This window comes from Rhinolophus sinicus, chromosome 15, assembly GCF_057876585.1.
Source record: "Rhinolophus sinicus isolate RSI-liver-muscle chromosome 15, RSI-T2T, whole genome shotgun sequence".
In the NCBI taxonomy this organism is placed as follows: Eukaryota; Metazoa; Chordata; class Mammalia; order Chiroptera; family Rhinolophidae; genus Rhinolophus; species Rhinolophus sinicus.
Genome location: NC_142515.1, coordinates 113,862,512 through 113,880,064, shown reverse-complemented (window position 1 = coordinate 113,880,064; position 17,553 = coordinate 113,862,512). Strand labels below are relative to the sequence as shown.

The 17,553-nt window shown below is 42.8% G+C and overlaps 1 protein-coding gene and 1 long non-coding RNA gene across 7 annotated transcripts in view; one reads left to right on the top strand and one right to left on the bottom strand.

Annotated features, from left to right (window-relative positions):
* Positions 1 to 411: 411 nt before the first annotated feature.
* Positions 412 to 17,553, bottom strand: part of NR3C2 (nuclear receptor subfamily 3 group C member 2) — a 310,553-nt gene continuing 293,411 nt past the window's right edge. For all 4 annotated transcript variants that reach the window (XM_074338455.2, XM_074338457.2, XM_074338454.2 and 1 more), the window contains exon 9: positions 412 to 3,162. In XM_074338455.2, the coding sequence (XP_074194556.1) occupies positions 3,007 to 3,162 (156 nt within the window). In that variant the 3' untranslated portion in view covers positions 412 to 3,006. The remainder of the gene's footprint in view (positions 3,163 to 17,553) is intronic.
* The window catches only part of LOC109446904 (uncharacterized), a 27,192-nt gene continuing 12,789 nt past the window's right edge, over positions 3,151 to 17,553 (top strand). The window contains exons 1-8 of one of the 3 annotated variants that reach the window (XR_002137289.3): positions 3,151 to 3,290; positions 4,319 to 4,448; positions 6,182 to 6,239; positions 6,626 to 6,723; positions 7,028 to 7,130; positions 7,355 to 7,448; positions 8,780 to 9,063; positions 16,767 to 16,933. This is a non-coding gene — a long non-coding RNA (uncharacterized LOC109446904). The remainder of the gene's footprint in view (positions 3,291 to 4,318; positions 4,449 to 6,181; positions 6,240 to 6,625; positions 6,724 to 7,027; positions 7,131 to 7,354; positions 7,449 to 8,779; positions 9,064 to 16,766; positions 16,934 to 17,553) is intronic. The other 2 variants (XR_012498192.2, XR_012498193.2) reach the window with 2 other exon arrangements.

The window sequence follows — 17,553 nt, the reverse complement described above, 5'->3', positions numbered from 1 at the left end:
TGGGTGAGAGAGGAAAGACTGCATGGAGAAGAAACCTGGAGTCAGAAGGGGCATCTTGTCTACTCGGGTAAGTCTCAAAGTCTGTAAAATGGACAGGCTTTCATGCAGTTGGGAAGATAAATGAGGCAATGCATCAATAGGGTTTAGCAGCTACAGGATAGCAGTTACTGTCTTAAATTTTACAGGGTATTTTAGCGGACCAAATATTAGCGGTAAGAAAGAAGGCAACTAATAAGTCCCCAGAGAGTATAGTTACCATGCAACTAACACAAGGCTCTTTGTAACATGGGGGTAAAAACCTGTTACTCCGTCTTGGATGTAGGCAGAAGCACATATAATCAAGATTTAGAGGGGCACAAAATCCAGGAGTCCCCATAGACATTTCAAATGAACTGTTTCCAAAACAACAGGTGATTAAAGTAAAGGATTTATTGTAATCTGCTTACAGTCCTTTGCAAAGACAGACATATGTTTTTGCATAAAGATATAAATTGCTTCATTTTAAACTAATTTAGTATTTTTTAATTATATGAAGAAGTTCTGGTGAATTATGAATTGTACCAAACCAAGATTTTTTTAAAGAGCAATATGGTACAAAAATAAGAGCAGACAGACAATTTGGACTGGGACAGGCATTCAACAGTGAATTTAGAATATGGCTTTGCTGTTTAATCAAGCAAAGTTACCTGGAGACACACAGAGCCAGTAACTTTGTTAATACAAAAAGCTGATGCAGACCGTCTCCATCCCAAACCTGGTTACGTTGAAATTCTGATTTCATAAAAAAGTCAGTCTGAGTCTGAGCTAAAAGCTGCTCTTGTAAGCCATTTCTTTTCTAGAAACGCCCAGTCTGCATGCTGTGTATTTGTCACCTTCCAAATGTGGCTTTCCTATTGCTGTGCATGTAAGTTGCGTTGGCTGTATTTAAAGAGTTGCCTATAAATTAAATTCTTGAAATTGCAAATTAGGTAAGGAAAACTCCTCCCTCTGAGTGCAGCTTTCACAGGTTTCCCCTTGCATAAGGCAGGTGTCTTTGGAAAGACAAGGTAATGTTGCCTGCATGGTGAACCCTGGAAAAAAGTGTGGAACCCAGTGCCACCTTCTCCTGGCCTTTGGGCTTCTCCAGCTACGGCTTTTAGGTTTTGGAAAATAATGTGACTTCACTGAGTACCTGATGATTATCATCACTTTTAAAAGATTAATTTGGCCTCTATTCAAAGTAGTTTATTTAGTGCAATCACATTGTTAAGTTTCCCCAGAGATAAATGTCTGTGATTTTGGGCAAGAGAAAAGCCATAAATTGCATCAGTGCCAAACAGATTAATGAATTACAAATTTTAGTGCCACTGTCTTGCTTATATGATCTGTAGTTTTTTTTTGTTTTTTTTTCCCTCCAAAACTGTTTGTGTATAAAATTTGTTAAAACCTACCTTTTAAAAATCTAAAAACCCTCTAATGATCGTGCGGTCTCCACGCCATTCTGATGGAACCGAGCCAATGTGCTTCTTCCCGGTACATCCCATAAAGACCTACGTGTTCCCGTGACCGGTTCCAGGAGTGCAAAACCCTTGCCAAGACCAGACATGAACATGTCACCTTTTACAGATGTACAGAGTGCGTGGACTTATTTTTTCCCCAAAGGAGAAAATTCGATTTTCTAAACTGGGATGAGAATCTGCTCACTGAGGCACTGCGTTTCTCCACAGTCCCACTCTCCCAGTGCTGATTCTGCTTCTTGAGGGAAAAGGAAAAGAGGCAGCTTTCCTGAAGCCGCACACTTCCAGGACCTTCTCCCGTGTGTGTTGTGAAGTGACACCTTCAGGGAGCTGCAGACAGTACAGCGATGGAAGCTGGAGGAAGCAGAAGCGGGAAACCGTGCTCAAGTCCCACGAACACCCCACGCGGGAGACCAAGGACGAAACGAAAAGGACAGGTAAAGTGGAAAGGCTTAAAGACAACCAAAGAGGTTTAAGTGTGGTTATTTACAACAGAGACTGTAAAATGGTAAATTAGATATGAAGCTAAAAAAGGCACAGCTTTCCCTTTCTTAAATACACTGTAAACGGTTCATTAGGCATGCAGAACATTTCACTTTACAAAAAAAAAAAATTTTTTTACTGTTTGTTTAGACAAAGATAGTACTTAAATAGTCTCCAGCAAAATAGAATTCTTTCAAAAATACTTTCCCATTCATCCTATTAACCATTGAAGTTTTTTTGTTTGTTTTGTTTTGTTTTGTCCATTTACAAAAGTTCCTTATACCTTATTTCAGGTCCTTCACAATTTATACATACAGTAATGTACAGCACAGCAAAAGACTGCAAAAAATTATTTGTAAAGCCAACACAATAGATACTAGAAATTAAAACCAAGGCATTTGTTTTAACATCTTATCCATTCTAATTAAATAATAAATGGACGCTAAAGGGGGTGGATACCAGTGATGCAGAGAAAGGCGGGCAAGTAAGAGCCAGAGGGGGTGCTATTTCCCCGCCACGTGCTCTTAGTACACAACAGGAATCTGTATAGATTTTTTTTTTCTGTTTTTGTTTTTTAAATAACAAAAGAATATTAATGCCCGATATAGACTATACGTTTTATGTGCAAACCAAGGGTAAGCTTTAAAAAGTCCATTAGTCCTTGAACCCTTTTAAAACAAGCAAACAATACCAGAAACTACATGGCATAGTTAAAACTTCCATCTGTTAAAATATCAAAATCAGAGTTATTGACTAGATATGGCTTTTCATCCAGAGGAACAGGAACGTGTTTCTAAGCGCTGGGGGCTGGAGAGGGAAGAATCCTTTGGACTGTTTGGGTCTCGCCAAATCCATGTCTAACTGCTTTCCCAGCTCCAAACCCTTGATGTGACTTTAAACTTGAGAAACTGTTGAACGAGTGTGAATCAACTATCACATGTTAAAAATATGATTTCTTGGGTCCTTCGTGGGTGTGGAATTACACAAGGAAACTTAAGGCAAAGTTCTTCTGCTAAGACATCTTCTGTCACTTCCTGTGAAAGTAAAGGGGCTTGGCGTTCCCGGATTCCACCTTTGGCAGCTGGTCACTGATGATCTCCACCAGCATGGCAGGGAACTCCACTTTCAGGGCCTGCGACTCTCGGAAGGTATAGAAGCAAAATTCCAACAAGTCACGCACCAGCTGCAACACAGACAGAGAGGGGACATGACACGGAGGCCTGATTGCCATCCCCAGCCCTGGACCCCTCTGTGTTAATCTCATGTGGAAAATCAAAGAGCAACCTTTGGAACTCCAACCAGGAAATTGCGGTCAGTGAAGCAGCCTAATTCCTCAGTCTTTGGGGGTGGGGGGAGGGAGAGAAAGGTGCTCACAGCACCTGGCATGTGATAAGCCTCTCATGCAAAGAGCTGTGTAACTTTGGGATTAGATCTATCAATCAGTCACAACAGGGACAGTGACAGAATTCAGTGGCTGCTGGGTCACTGAATTGCTTTCATCAAATTCTTATTTCTAAACGTGTGAATTGGGTGCAGCAGGTATGTTCAGGTAGCTCTGGATGTCCGTGATGGGCCTTCCTGAGGCTGTAAGGTGGGCTAGGGGTGGAGGGCAGGCGCTGGCGCAGGACAGAGCGCCCTAGTGGCAGGGGCTGTGACCCTTTAGGCGTGACTTGGCCCTGCCCATGGAGCTGTGACAGTGGGGCAACCAGGACTTCGAGCGGCAGTCCCCTGGCCCTTAGCCTCCTTCTCACCTTCGGGCTTCCTTCCCTGAGCTGGGGGCAGGGCTCAGACTTCTGTCACTTTCTTTGGATTTTTCCCCAGCTTCACTGAGATATACTTGGCATATAACAGACCTTTAAGGTGTACAACGGGTTGATTTGATACATTTATACGTTGTAACATGATTAGCTAACACCTCCGTCAGGTCACATAATTATACCATTTCTTTTTTGTGGTGAGAATACTTACTTGGCAAATTTCAAGTATATAAGACAGTATTATCAGCTGTAATCACCATGCTGTACATTCGATCCCCAGAACTCATTCTTAGAACTTGAAATTTCTACTATTTGACCAACATCTTCCCATTCTCCCCAACCCTGGTCACCACCATTCTACTCTCTGTTCCTGTGAGTATGGCTTTTTTAGATTCCACCTGCAGTATTTGTCTTTCCCCATCTGACTTATTTCACTTAGCACAATGCCCTCAAGTTCCATCCATGTTGTAGCAAATGGCAGGATTTCTTTCTTGGCTGACTAATACTCCATTGTGTGTATATATACTAACTACATCTTCTTTATGCATGCATGCGTCCATTCTCATCCTCTTCCTACTGCAGGCGGATTTTGAGAGAGCGAGAGAGAGCATCAAGGAACATGTTTGTGTCGTCTTGCCTGCCCAGCCATTTTCCCTACTCTGTGACCCAAGGACCTTTCTCATCTTCCTGGATCTGACCCACTCCCAATTCTGTAAGTTAAATAATAATAACAACCCACAAAGACAGTATAGCATTAAGAGTTGCTATTCTATTTACAAGGAATATAATTTCGAATCACAAAATATACTTTGCTTTTTCTTTAGTTAATTCCATATTCCATTATGGGAGAAATGACTTTTGGTCATTTCCCACTGTAGTAAAGCATGCAATATTAATGTTACATGTCATAAAAGTGATTCTGGTGGAAAACACATCTGTAACTTTCCCTCAGGATTTTTTAAAAACTTAATTAGCAAACTTAAATGGAGTTGGATAGTAAATAACTGTGTGGTAAAGGCCTTCATTACAAACCAGCCATCGAGAAAAATCTCACTGGGAAAAATATCTGATGCTTCAGTTTGGGCCCACGCATGTCTGCCGTGCTGTTTCTCTAGATAAGTTCCAGGGACTGTGGGGGTTACCGAGTGTGCTGCACCCACAGGATGTGGGGGCCAAATAAACTGGGACATAGCATGTGCACTGTCTGCTGGGCAGGCTCACACACAGCGTTAGCTTTGTGAATGCTGGGCTCCAGTTTCCCCACTTATAAAACGGAGGGTGATAAGGGGTGCCGGAGAGGCCTGAAGGCCTGACCTGGCATGAAGGTGTGCTGCAGGGTGAAGCCTCTTTACTGCAGTTCTCCCTCTGGTCCCAAGCTCCTTCCACCATAACACACCGGTTTTCTCTATGGAACAGTTTACAGGAACCTGCTCTGCGTTACCGTTGTGTGACTTGCTCCCCCCTTGTATAAAGTGAGGGACAGGAGAACTCTTGTTTTCTGCCTTTCCAGGAAAGAAAAAGAAAATTAAGAAACTTGTCATCCCATTTTTTACTTTGGGGGGAGGGGCAGTGGCTGTGAAAGCTAAAAGCCACGCTGGGTCCCTCAGTTGTAACGTGGTGCCACGAGTATGTCAGCAGTGCCAGCTGTCAGCCATGCCCTTCAGTGGGGGACAGCAGAGTCCTGAGCGCCATAGCCATGTGGCCTAGGGCGAGAGCAAGCGTGGGGTCACATGAGCCAGCCCACTGACATCTGAAACAAGTTACTGGGCAGGGCCCCTTCGGGAGTCTATCTGTAAATGGGAGGCAGCAATGCCAAGCCATAAATGCGATAGGAGATGCACAGAAGAGGAAATCAATTCTTGCCCATGAGGCAGCATCTCTGTGAACCTGTGAATGGGGACAAAGCCCAGGCCTTTTCCTCCCTTGTCTGTAACACCCACAGCCATGTGTTCTCAGCACCGGGCATCGCCTAGGAGATGCTGAGAAAAGCAGAAGGGAGAGAGCCCGGGGCCATGGGCTCGGCTGTTTTTCCTTGCAGGTTGGCTGGGGACAAGTGTCCCAGACACTACTCACTAACCATGCATATTAACCTGGGCCTGGCATTTCCCGCCCACCTCTGTTCCATGTTCCAGAGACTGAGAAAGCAGCTTGTTGCCAGTCATGAGCTGCTACCCAGAGCTTCTGTTTACAGTAATGCCTTGGCCAACTGTGAACGGATGGGGCCTTGCTGGGGCGGGGGCACTGCCCTGGCAGCTCCAGGCCAGGTATCTAACCCTACGGACACTGAGAGGGAGAGGGCGCTGTCACCACCAGCCACTCTCAGGAAAGGGCTCTGTCTTGGGGTGGCCAGGATTTTCATGGGCTGGAAGCTTAGGGAACCTCAGCAGCTGCTCGGAATCCTGCTGGGCCCAGCCTGCCCTGGAACAAGGCTGAAAACCTTTGCAGGACGCCAGCCAGCAGACCCGGAGCCAGGAACCGCAGGGGGTGACGTCAGGGATCATCTGTGAGTACCACAGCCAGGTGCCCCCGTCATGGGGTGAGAAATGGCCACATTGGCCCAGGCGGGAGGTTCTGCCGCCAAGTGCGCGCTGCCCCTTAGAGCCCTCCCAGAGTCCTCTGCAGGCCTGACCTCACGCAGCCCCTGGGCCAGATCCACAAGCCCCGGCCCTTAGGACCTGTTTGAGGTGGGATGCTGCTACAGTACAGGGACGCCGGCGCTGTGGAAAATACAAGACACAGGAGAGGCGAAGCTGCAGGTGGTCTAGGCCTAGAGCTGGGCGAGAAAAACGGGGTGAGGAGGGACCTTGCCAGCCAGCAGACACTGGCTGCTGCGCCAAATGGAGGTGTCATGATGAAGTGTCTTAACACATATGCATGGGTGTCTCCTAGGTGTCAGCCTGGTGCAATGCAGGGGTGCACGTGGAGAAACCCAGCAGGCAGGGCCCCTGCCCGAGCCCAGAGGAGCCAGGAAACAAGAGTACACACAGGTACGGTACACAAGCCCTCACTAGATGCTGTCCCCAACCCCCTCTAGGGCAGGACTGGCTACTGCCCCCAGTACAGAGAGTTGGCAGAGATAGGCCAGGCTGTGGTCACACCCTGGAAGGTGGCGCTGCTGGGTGGTGGCTGTGCGTCACTAAATAGTATCTACTAGAGCCCAAACCACTGTTCCCCCTGCAAAGTTGGAAACTACCATGAGGAGCTGTGTTCATCAGCGCCTGCCACAGGCCTGGTGTGTGTGGTGGGGGGAGAGCCAGACCTTCTCAAAGGCCACCTTTTAAATCACTTCAGGATGACTCTGTGTGGACAGCCCTCTAGGGATCATCCAGAAGTTTCCTCGGCCCCACGGCATGGAATCATTTTTTAAAAATGTCACTCATTCTCTTCAAATGATGTGAGTATAGCCTTTTTCTACTGTTGCCCTTCCTCCCTGCGGTCACCTCCCCGGCCCCAGGCCTACTGGGAGCCCCAGCCTAAGATCCTTTCTCTCTGCTGAACGCACAGATGCCATATTTTGTTTGTAAATTCCTTGCCAATTAGTGGCAGAGCCAGGTGACACCATGTCTGCTTTATGCTGTGGTTCACATCTCTCACCGCTATAACCTTTCCCACTGGCAGCTCCTCACACGGCCTGTGAGCATCTTGAGGACGGGAACCACCCATGCAGCCACGCAGCTCCCAGGAGAGGCCCCTTCCTGTAATCTCTGAGCAGGTAAGGAGCTGAGGCCCTTGCTCCTCTGGCTTTTTCCAACCTCTTCCATGCCCAGGAATAACTTAATGCAGCAGTAATTGTTTTTAGGGTGCTGGCTTGCTAGTTTTAGTCAATGAACCCAAACACACACTGGGTAATATAAATGGGCATCGTCATTTTAGTGGCACTAATAATACAAAACTCAATGTGTGAAGCAAACCTCATCTATCAGTACACAAAAATAACCCCTTTTATCGTTCCCTGTCGTCCGATCTCCTTCCACTTGTTTATGTTGGGTTTTAAGGTGACTTCGTATGTATGCCATGAACCCCATTCCTGATCTCTGTGGTCAGCAGGATGGGAGTGGGAGGGTGGTCATGGCGACAGAGATAAAAGCTCTCCGCTGATGGCCTGGCAGCATGAATGCCTTCATTGCAATGAGACAAAGAGCCAGGCCTGGGCTGCCTTCTCAATATTGATTCCCACTGGCCTTTCCTGGTAACACTGGGCTAGATGGAGAAGCAAGAACCCTAATTATAATCAGTAAGGGTCCTACATTAGTAGGAATCAGAAAGAGTCTTGTGCGAGGACTCTTCATTCTGTACAAAAATGCATCTGTTGGGATCACAGAGGTTTATTGAGCTAGACGCTCAGCATGATTTATCCAGCCCAATGGGCCACAGCTGTCAGAGGAGCCTGGGGAGGTCAGAGTGGCTGCAGACATTTGCTGGCTCTGATGAATGAAGCCATCAGGCTCTCTAGTGCCTTTTCCCCACTCTCCCTGAGTCATCACCCGGAGCCTCTCCCCCTGCCCAGCTCACGTCACAAGCAGTGGCCTCTCAGGGTGCCTGCCAAGCAGGGAGGGTCTGCTGCTGCTCTTCTAGGGCTGTACAACCACTGAGTGGGGACGGAGCACCTGAAGGACAGCTTTCCTGGAGTGGGGTCCCCTGTGCTTTCAACAGCATGTTCATTTCTCAGAAGTTATCTGCTGACTCTAGAACTCTCACCTAATTAGGATCGAGCTTTTGTCTGAAATGAGCATGGCGGGGAGGTTTGAAGCTTTATTGTCAAAGATCAGAATTTTAGCAGCTCTACTGATGGGGTTAGGGGCAAAGATACAGAGTTTAACTCTGAATTCTGTGACAGTAATGAAATGGCCAGCGACTGATTATATAGTCCAGGTGTTCCTGCAGTTGCCTTGTGGCCACTGGACAGTGTTGTGCAGGGATTATATAAGGAGTATGGACTTCATTCAAAACCTTCATCCAGTGCGGAAGACGTACGTGGGCTAAACATGATAGTAACTCGGTGCAACAGACCCCAGATTTAGCAGCTTTTGTTTCTACACCCAGAAGTAGATATAACCTTTAACAGCACAGTGGAACCAGTGCTCTGCTGAGTGTTCCTGGGAAGCTCTTAGAGGCTGCACTTAAGAGAGGCCTGAAGGCCTCCTACATGTGACTGAGAGAAAAAGAATCAGAAAGATACCATCAGGTGTGATGGCAGCGTAAGATGGTGCCTCCTTTGTGACCCCGCCCCACTTCAACAAAGACTTGGCCATCCATCCATGAACGAGTGCCTTTGTGTGTCCTCTACACCACGGGAGGAGTCCTGCCCACCCTTCGTCCAGGACCAGGTAAACACCTTATTATGAACTGTGGAACCGGCAGAGCAGTGCACCTACCACACCCTTTTACCACAGTTGGGGGAAAAACCTAGAGATTGCTGACCTGGGCAGATACCCACAGACAAGAGGGAAACTGCAGAAATCCAGCCTTCCCTGGGGGAAATTGCAGCACGCCATGGGAGAAGGGGAAAAAAAAAAGTTTGGATGCAGTGGAGACAACTTGCCCAGCAGCACCCCTGCCCAAGGCAACAATGGACGGGGCTGAACTATTGGGGTGTCAGGCACAGTGAGTGCCTGGCTACCCTAGGGGTTCAGCTGGAGAAGCCCCGTTCTCTTCAGCAGGACCTCCTGACTGGGAGGAAGGAGATTGGAAAAGAGGCAGATAAGTATATAAAAAGGCATTAAAGGAACAACTAGGTTCCCTGCTGACTGTGTTCAATAGGAAGTCTACCCATGAGCCTCTGGGAACACAACACCTGGGGATCTCCCTACTGGGTCTGCAGGCACCCCCCAATGCCCCACCTGCCAAATCCACACCTACCTCACTCCGTGGTGGGCTCTTTGTGTGCACTTCCAAGTATGGAGGCAAGAGCAAGACCCAGTAGGGAGTGACCCCAGAAACAGCACAGGGTCAAGGGAGAAACCACTAACTTAAACCATAGCACCACCTTCTGGAAAACAAGAGTCTTCCAGCAGCAAGCCTGGTGAGTGGCAAGAACCAAAGACCTAAAAAGCTTAAGACTTCTGCCACAAGGGGGAGCAAGGCAAGAGTACTGAGTACCCCTACAAAGGCAGAAAAGCTAGATAACATCAGCACCAATAAAGAGAATACTAATCTGAAGACACTAGCAAAGATTTAAGGAGGTATCTGCAACTTGAAATAAGAGTAGCAATACAGAAATCCAATGAATGTTAACAATCATGGAAACATGTCATCATCAAATGATAATTTCTAATAACCGAGTTCAAAGCCATGTAATTTTGTGATCTTGCTCATAAAGAATCCCAAATCTCCGTTTTGAAGAAACTGAATGAGCTAACAGAAAACTCAAATACAATTCATGAAAAACTATAGGTTCAAAATGACATATTTACTGATAATATAGAAATCATAAAAAAAGAACCAGAAATTATGGAGCTGAAGAACTCAATGAGTGAAATGAGAAATGTAAAACAGAGCATCTGTGATAGAGCAGAGCAAGTGGAACACAGACTAAGTGAGTTAGAGGATAGGAATCGTGAAATAACCCAGTTAGAGGAGAACGAAAAAGAGAAAAGAAAGCCTATGTGATCTATGGAATGTCATCAAAAGAACAAGTATTAGAATAACTGGGATTCCAGAAGAAGAGAAGGGGTAGGAAGTTAATTTAAAGAAATAATAGCTGAGAACTTCCCAAACTTGGGGAGAGAATTGAATATGCAAGTTCACAAAACTAATAGATCATCCTATTATCTCAATGCACAAAGAACTTGTCAAAAATTAAAGATGAAAGAATTCTAAAAGCAGCCATGGGAAAAAAGATTATAACCTACAAAGAAACCCCCATTAAATTATCAGTGGATTTCTCAGCAGAAACCCTACAGGCCAGGAGAGAATGGGATTAGATATTCCAAGTATTGAAAGAAATTGCCAGCTAAGAATACTCTATCTGGCAAAGTCATCCTTCAGCTATGAAGGAGAAATAAAGACTTTCCTAGACAAACAAAAGTGGAGACAGTTCACGACCACTAGGCCTGCCTTGCAAGAAATGATGAAAGGAGCTCTTCAAGCTGAAATAAACAGATGCTAATCAGAGACATGAAAATATGCAACACAATGGTAAATAGATTTAGAAAACTCGAATTCTGTGAGAGGATGCTGTTAACCATTTAACTATAGTCAAGTTCAAAGGAAAAGAGTATTGAGAACAATCACAGCTTCTGTAATTTATTGATATACAACATAAAGAGAGGTAAATAATGACATCAAAGATATAAGAGGTGGAGTACAAGAGTGAAGCTTTTATAGACAATTTAAGTTGCTGTCAGCTTAAAATGGACTGTTTTATCTATGGGGTGTCTTACCGTGTTTCCCCGAAAATAAGACCGGGTCTTATATTAATTTTTGCTCCAATAGACGCATAAGGGCTTATGTTTAGGGGGTGTCATCCTGAAAAATCATGCTAGGGCTTATTTTCCGGTTAGGTCTTATTTTCGGGGAGACATGGTATATAAGCCTCATGGTGACCACAGAGCAAAAACCTAGAGTAGATGCACAAAAGATAAAGAAAGGGGAAACAGAGCACATCACCATCGAAAACCAACGATTTACAAAGATAGGCTGAAACAGACAAAAACAAACAATGGAAATACAAACCAGCGAGAAAAAGTAAGATGGCATTAATAAGTCCTTATGTATCAATAATAACTCTAAATGTTAATGGACTGAATTTGCCAATTGAAAGGCACAGAGTAGCGGGATGGATAAAAAAGTTAGACCCAACTGTATGGTGCCTACAAGAGACTCACACTTTAAGGACATACATAAGCTCAAAGTGAAGGAATGGAAGAAGATGTTCCATGAAAATGAAAACCAAAGGAAAGTGGAGGTAGATACTTATGTCAGACAAAACAGATAGACTTCAATCCAAAAATGAGCACAAGAGATAAAGAAGGTCAAAATATAATGATAAAGGGGCTGATTCATCAAGAAGATACAATAGTAATAAGGGACTTCAATACCCATGTTATTCCAGACAGAAAAAGCAACAAGGAAACACTGGACTTGAACCATACACTAGGAAAAACAGACCTAGCAGACATGTATAGACACATTTCATCCAACAGAAGTAGAATACATACTCTTCTCAAGTGCATCGGAACATTCTCCAGGATAGACCATATAATAGGACACAAGACAAGTCTCAGCAAATTTAAAAAGATTGAAATTATACCAAGTATCTTTTCCGACTACAATGATATCAAAGTAAAAAACAAGAGGAGGACTGAAAAATATCTACAAATATGTGGAAAATAAAACACTTCTGAACAACCAGTTTGTCCAAGAAGAAATCAAAAGGGAAAAAACAAACAAAAACAAAAAACCATGAAAATGGAAACAAAATATTCCAAAACCTATGGGATGCTACAAAAGAAGTTCAGAGAAGAAAGTTTATAGTGATAAATGCATATATTAAGAAGTTGGAAGATCTCAAATAAACAACCTAACTTTACATACAACTCAGAGAACTAGAAAAAGAACAAACTCAGCCCTAAGTTAGCACAAGGAAGAAACAACAAAGATCAAAGTGAGCAGAAAATAAGAGACAAGAAAAATAATAGAAAAAAATGAAACTAAGATCTGATTTTTCAAAAAGGTAAAATTGACAAATCTTTAGACCAAGAAAAAAAAAAAAAAGAAAAGGCACAAATAAAATCAGAAAGAGGAGACGTTACAACTGATAAAACAGAAATACGAAAGATCACAGACACGACTGTGAACGGTGAGATGCTAACACATTGGACAACCTAGAAGAAATGGATAAATTACTAGAAATATACAACCTGCTAAGACTGAATCAGGAAGAAATAGAAAATCTGAACAGACCAATAATGAGTAAGGAGATTGAATTGGTGATCAAAAACCTCCCAACACAGAAAACCCAGGAACAGATGGCTTCCCTGGTGAATTCTACCAAATATTTAAAGAATGACTGTTAGTCCTTCTCAAACTCTTCCAAAAAAAAAAAAAAAGAAGAATAGGGAACACATCCAAACTCATATTATATGAGGCCAGCATTATCCTGTAGTACCAGATAAGGCACTACAAGAGAAAACAAAACAACAAGGGACCAATATCCCTGATTAATAGAGATACATAAAATGGTCAACAAAATGTTAAACCAAATTCAACAACTCATTAAAAGGATTATACACCATGACCAAGTGGGATTTATCTTTGCTATGGCAAGGACGGTTCAACACATGTAAATCAATGTGATACACCACATTAATAGAATGAAAGAGAAAAATCACATAATCATCTCAATAGATACAGAAAAAAGCATTAGACAAACTACAACATGCTTTCATGATGAAAACAGATTGGATATAGAAGGAATCTACCTCAACACAGCCTGACAAACCCACAGCTAACGTACTCAACAGTGAAAAATGGAAAGCTTTTCCTCTACGATTAAGAACAAAACAAGGGTGTTCCCTTTCACCAATCTTATTCAACATAATACTGGAAGTCCGAGCTAAAGCAATTAGGAAAGACAGAAATAAAAGGCATCCACATTGGAAAGGAAGAAGTAATAGTATCATTATTTACACTTGATATGATCTTATATATAGAAAACCCTAAAGATTCATCCTCAAAACTGCTGAAACTAATCAACAAATTTAGTAAGTTGCAGGATATAAAATCAGCATACAGAAATCAGTTGCATTACTATACACTAACACCTAAACATTTAGAAAAGAAATAAAGGAAATTATCCCATTCACGATAGCAACATAAACAAAACAGAATTTTGTGGTTCTATACAAATTTTAGGAATTTTTTTTCTATTTCCAAGAAAAAGGCATTAGAATTTTGATAGTGACTGTGTAGAATCTATATATGGCTTTGGATACTACGGACATTTAAAAAAAATATTAAGTCTTCCGATCTATGGACATGGGATATCTTCCCATTTGTGTCTTCTGTAGTCTCTTTCATCAAAGTCCCAATTCTTAGGACAAAATTTAACCAAGGAAGTAAAAGATCTCTACAATGAAAACTAGAAGACTTTGATGAAAGAAACTGAAGAATGTTTTTTAAAATAATCCGTAGTATCCAAAGCCATATATAGATTCTATACAGTCACTATCAAAACTCCAATGTCTTTTTCTTGGAAATAGAAAAAAAATCCTAAAATTTGTATGGAACCACAAAAGACTGAATAGCCAAAGAAATTGTGGGAAAGAAGAACAAAGCTGGAGGCATGACATTTCTTCATTTCAAACCATATTGCAAAGCTAAAGTACTAGCATAAACATAGACACAGACCAATAAAACAGAAAGAGAGCTCGGAAATAAACACCTGCATTTATGGTCAACTAATATTTGACAAGGGAGCCAAGGACACTCGGTCTCTTCAATAATTGTTCGGAAAACTGGATAACTAAATGCAAAAGAATGAAGTTGCACCCCTGTCTTACACCACTCACAAAAATTAACTTGAAATGGGTTAAAGGCTAAACATAACACCTGATACCATGAAACTCTTACGAGAAATATAGAAAATAAGCTTCTTGATATTGGTGTTGCCAATGATTTTTCAGATGTGACACCAAAAGCACAAGCAACAAAAGTAAAATCCAACTAGAACTATATTAAAATAAAAAGCTTCTGTGCAGCAAAAGAAACAACAACAACAACAAAATGAAAAGGCAATGCACAGATTGGAAGAAAATGTACTGGATAAGGCATTAATATCCAAAATATATAATAAACTCATATATTTCAGTAACAAAAAACAAACAAAACAAATAATCAAATTAAAAATGGGCAGAGGAACTGAAGACATTTTTCCAAAGAAGACATACAGATGGCCAACATGTACATGAAAAGTTGCTCAACATCACTAATCATCAGGGAAATGCAAATCAAAACCACAAGGAGATGTCACCTCACACCTTTCAGATTGGCTATTATCAAAAAGACAGTAACAAGTAGTGGCAAGGATGTGGAGAAAAGGGAACCCTTGCACACAGTCGGTGGGAATGCAAATTGGTACAGCCACTGTTGAAAACAGTATGGGGGTTCCTCAAAAAATAAAAAATTGAACTACCATATGATCCAGCAACTCCGCTCCGGGGTCTACATCCAAAGCAAATGAAAACCGGATATGGAAGAGACACATGCACTCCCATGTTTACTGCAGCAGTATTCACAGTAGCCAAGATCTGGAAACAACCTTAAGTGTCAAAGAAGTGGTACATGTGTATACAATGGGGTATATTCAACCGCGAGAGAGGAGGCGCTCCTGCCATCCGTGACTACATGGATGGACTGTGAGGGCATTATGCTGAGTGACATAAGTCGGACAGAAAAAGATAAATACTGAATGGTATCACTTCCATGTGGAATTCGAAAAAGCAAACTCAAACACAGAGAGTAGAATGGCGGTTACTAGGGGCTGGGGGAACTGGGCAGATGTTTGAGGGTAAACCAGTAGAGAAATAAGTCCTGGAGATCTAATGCACACTGCAGTGATTACAGACAACGATACTGTATCATAAACTTTAAACTGGCTAAGAGACGAGATCTTAATTGTTCCCACCACGAAAAAGAAATGATAATTACGTGACGTGATAGAGGTATTAGCTAATGCTTTGGTGATAATCATGTGGCGATATACAAGTGTTGTGGCAGCACATTGTACATCTTAAACTTAGACATTATGTCAATTAGAGCTCAGTAAAAAAGGTACCATCAGAAAACGATCTGAGAAGATTGGTCTTTAAATGCTCACCAAAAGGCATTTCATAGCTAAACACTTAACCGGCGAGCACACTAGTGTGTCAGCTAAATTCTAGGCCTTTGCAAGGCATTTGGGGGATTAGCCTGATGCTCGGGGGCTCTGTGGCAGCACTGGCAGCAAAGCCGCCATCTGGGGGGGGGGGGAGCTTTTGTTGATTCGTGATTTTACAAAAGGGCTGCTCTCTCCTCCCAACAACTAGTCTATGGACAGGGACAGGGAGCGTCTGGATTCACGTGTCTCCCTGAGGCAGCAGACAGGCCTCCAAAGGGCTCTGCTGGCGCTGCTGTGAGCCCTGCCTGCAGATTGTAGGTAAGGGGAACCCCAGTGAGGGTAGCCAAAGCCAGGGCTCCAGGCCAGAAACGTTCCCTCTGGCTCTGCTTCCAGAGAGCGCCAGCACCTGGTGGACAGGGAGGCAGGGTTGTCCTGTGTGGCCTCACAGGGCTGTTCTGGAGTCGAGGCTGCTGCAGCCTCGAGCAGTGAACAGTCTGGGTCAGACCAGCTGCCCAGGAACGGGCTGCTGCTCGGGTGGGAAGTAGGTACAGCTCAGCATCTCATGAACAATCAAGGGCATTTCTGAAAACTCACCCTTGACTTCTATCCATTAGCGTCTGATTATTATTGGAGGTTACATTTTAATTGGTTCTTCATCACCGTTTTTATAATAAAAGCCAATCACTGATCTCTGCTCAGTGATGAATAGTAAATCTTCAGAATATGTTGTTTGGATGCTGTGCCAAGCAAGATGACTTCAATTTCCTTCTAACGTTTTTTGTATTTAAATTTATTTAATTTCCACCCTGTTTAAGTTTCCTTGTATTATGAGCCTCGTTCTAGATTGCAGTTCCGCCTTCTTGTGAATAAGGTCTATTATTGTACATTACATGTGAAAAACACAAAGAAAAATGGCACAATGGAAAAGGGGAAAGTAGAGTTTCAAGATAAAGGGATAATTAGAACATTGATGAACAAAGGAATTCTAATGAAAGGGTTGTGTTTAAAATGCATCGGCCTGCTACTGTATATAGAAGTATGAACTTTTCCTGATTTTGTGTTCAATATTTCCTAGATTCTTGCTGCCATTGTACACTACACTGAGTAATGTAAAAATCTAAACCAATTTCTGTTTATATTAATAAGTTACCAACTTTAATATCAGGTTAAATCAAGATTAAGCAGTTAAATCCGTATTTCACTCTCTCACAGAAAAGCAACACTAAGCAACAAGGGACCAAAGACTGCCTCTTCTGAACCACGTACCTGAGACCAAAGTGGTCTAATGTATTCCCTTGATTCTATGAGGCCATTGAATGAAATCAGGAGTTACCAAACTATATAGCCTGCAGGCCAAATCTGGGCCAATAACTGTTTTTGTAAGTTTTTTCATTTTTGTTTTGTTTTTTTCACTTTTAAATGGTTGAAAAAAATCAAAAGAATATTTTGTGACATATGGAAATTATATGAAATGGTTTTACTGGGACACAGCCAAGCTCATTCATTTACATATTATCTATGGCTGCCTTCGTGCTGCAATGGCAGAGCCAAGTAGTCGTGACAAAGATCCTGGGGACCTCAAAGCCTACCGTATTTACTGCCTGGCCCTTTAGGGGAAAAGTTTGCTGACCCCTAGATTGGCAGGCATGCGAAGGATTTCGTAACAGCTTATGGGAGAATGGGTTTTGGTTTTTGTTAAAATATGTAAATCAAGTGTAAGATGTCTCCTGGTTTCAGAAATATTAAATGCGAAAAAAAAGAAACTCTGTGAAGCAAGAGATACGGTGGTAGCTAGATCTAGCTTTCCAAATATTATACAGATTCTCCGAGCCTTTAGGGAATGATTTAGAAAGAATCCTTGTACATAAAGGGGTTGAACAAGGTAACTGAAGCCATTATCTAAAGGCTCTAGAATCTGTCCTCCAAATGTTGACTTGCCATTACTCATGTCTTCCATTTTTAGCTGTACTTCTAGGAGTCACTGTCCTTTGACCCTACG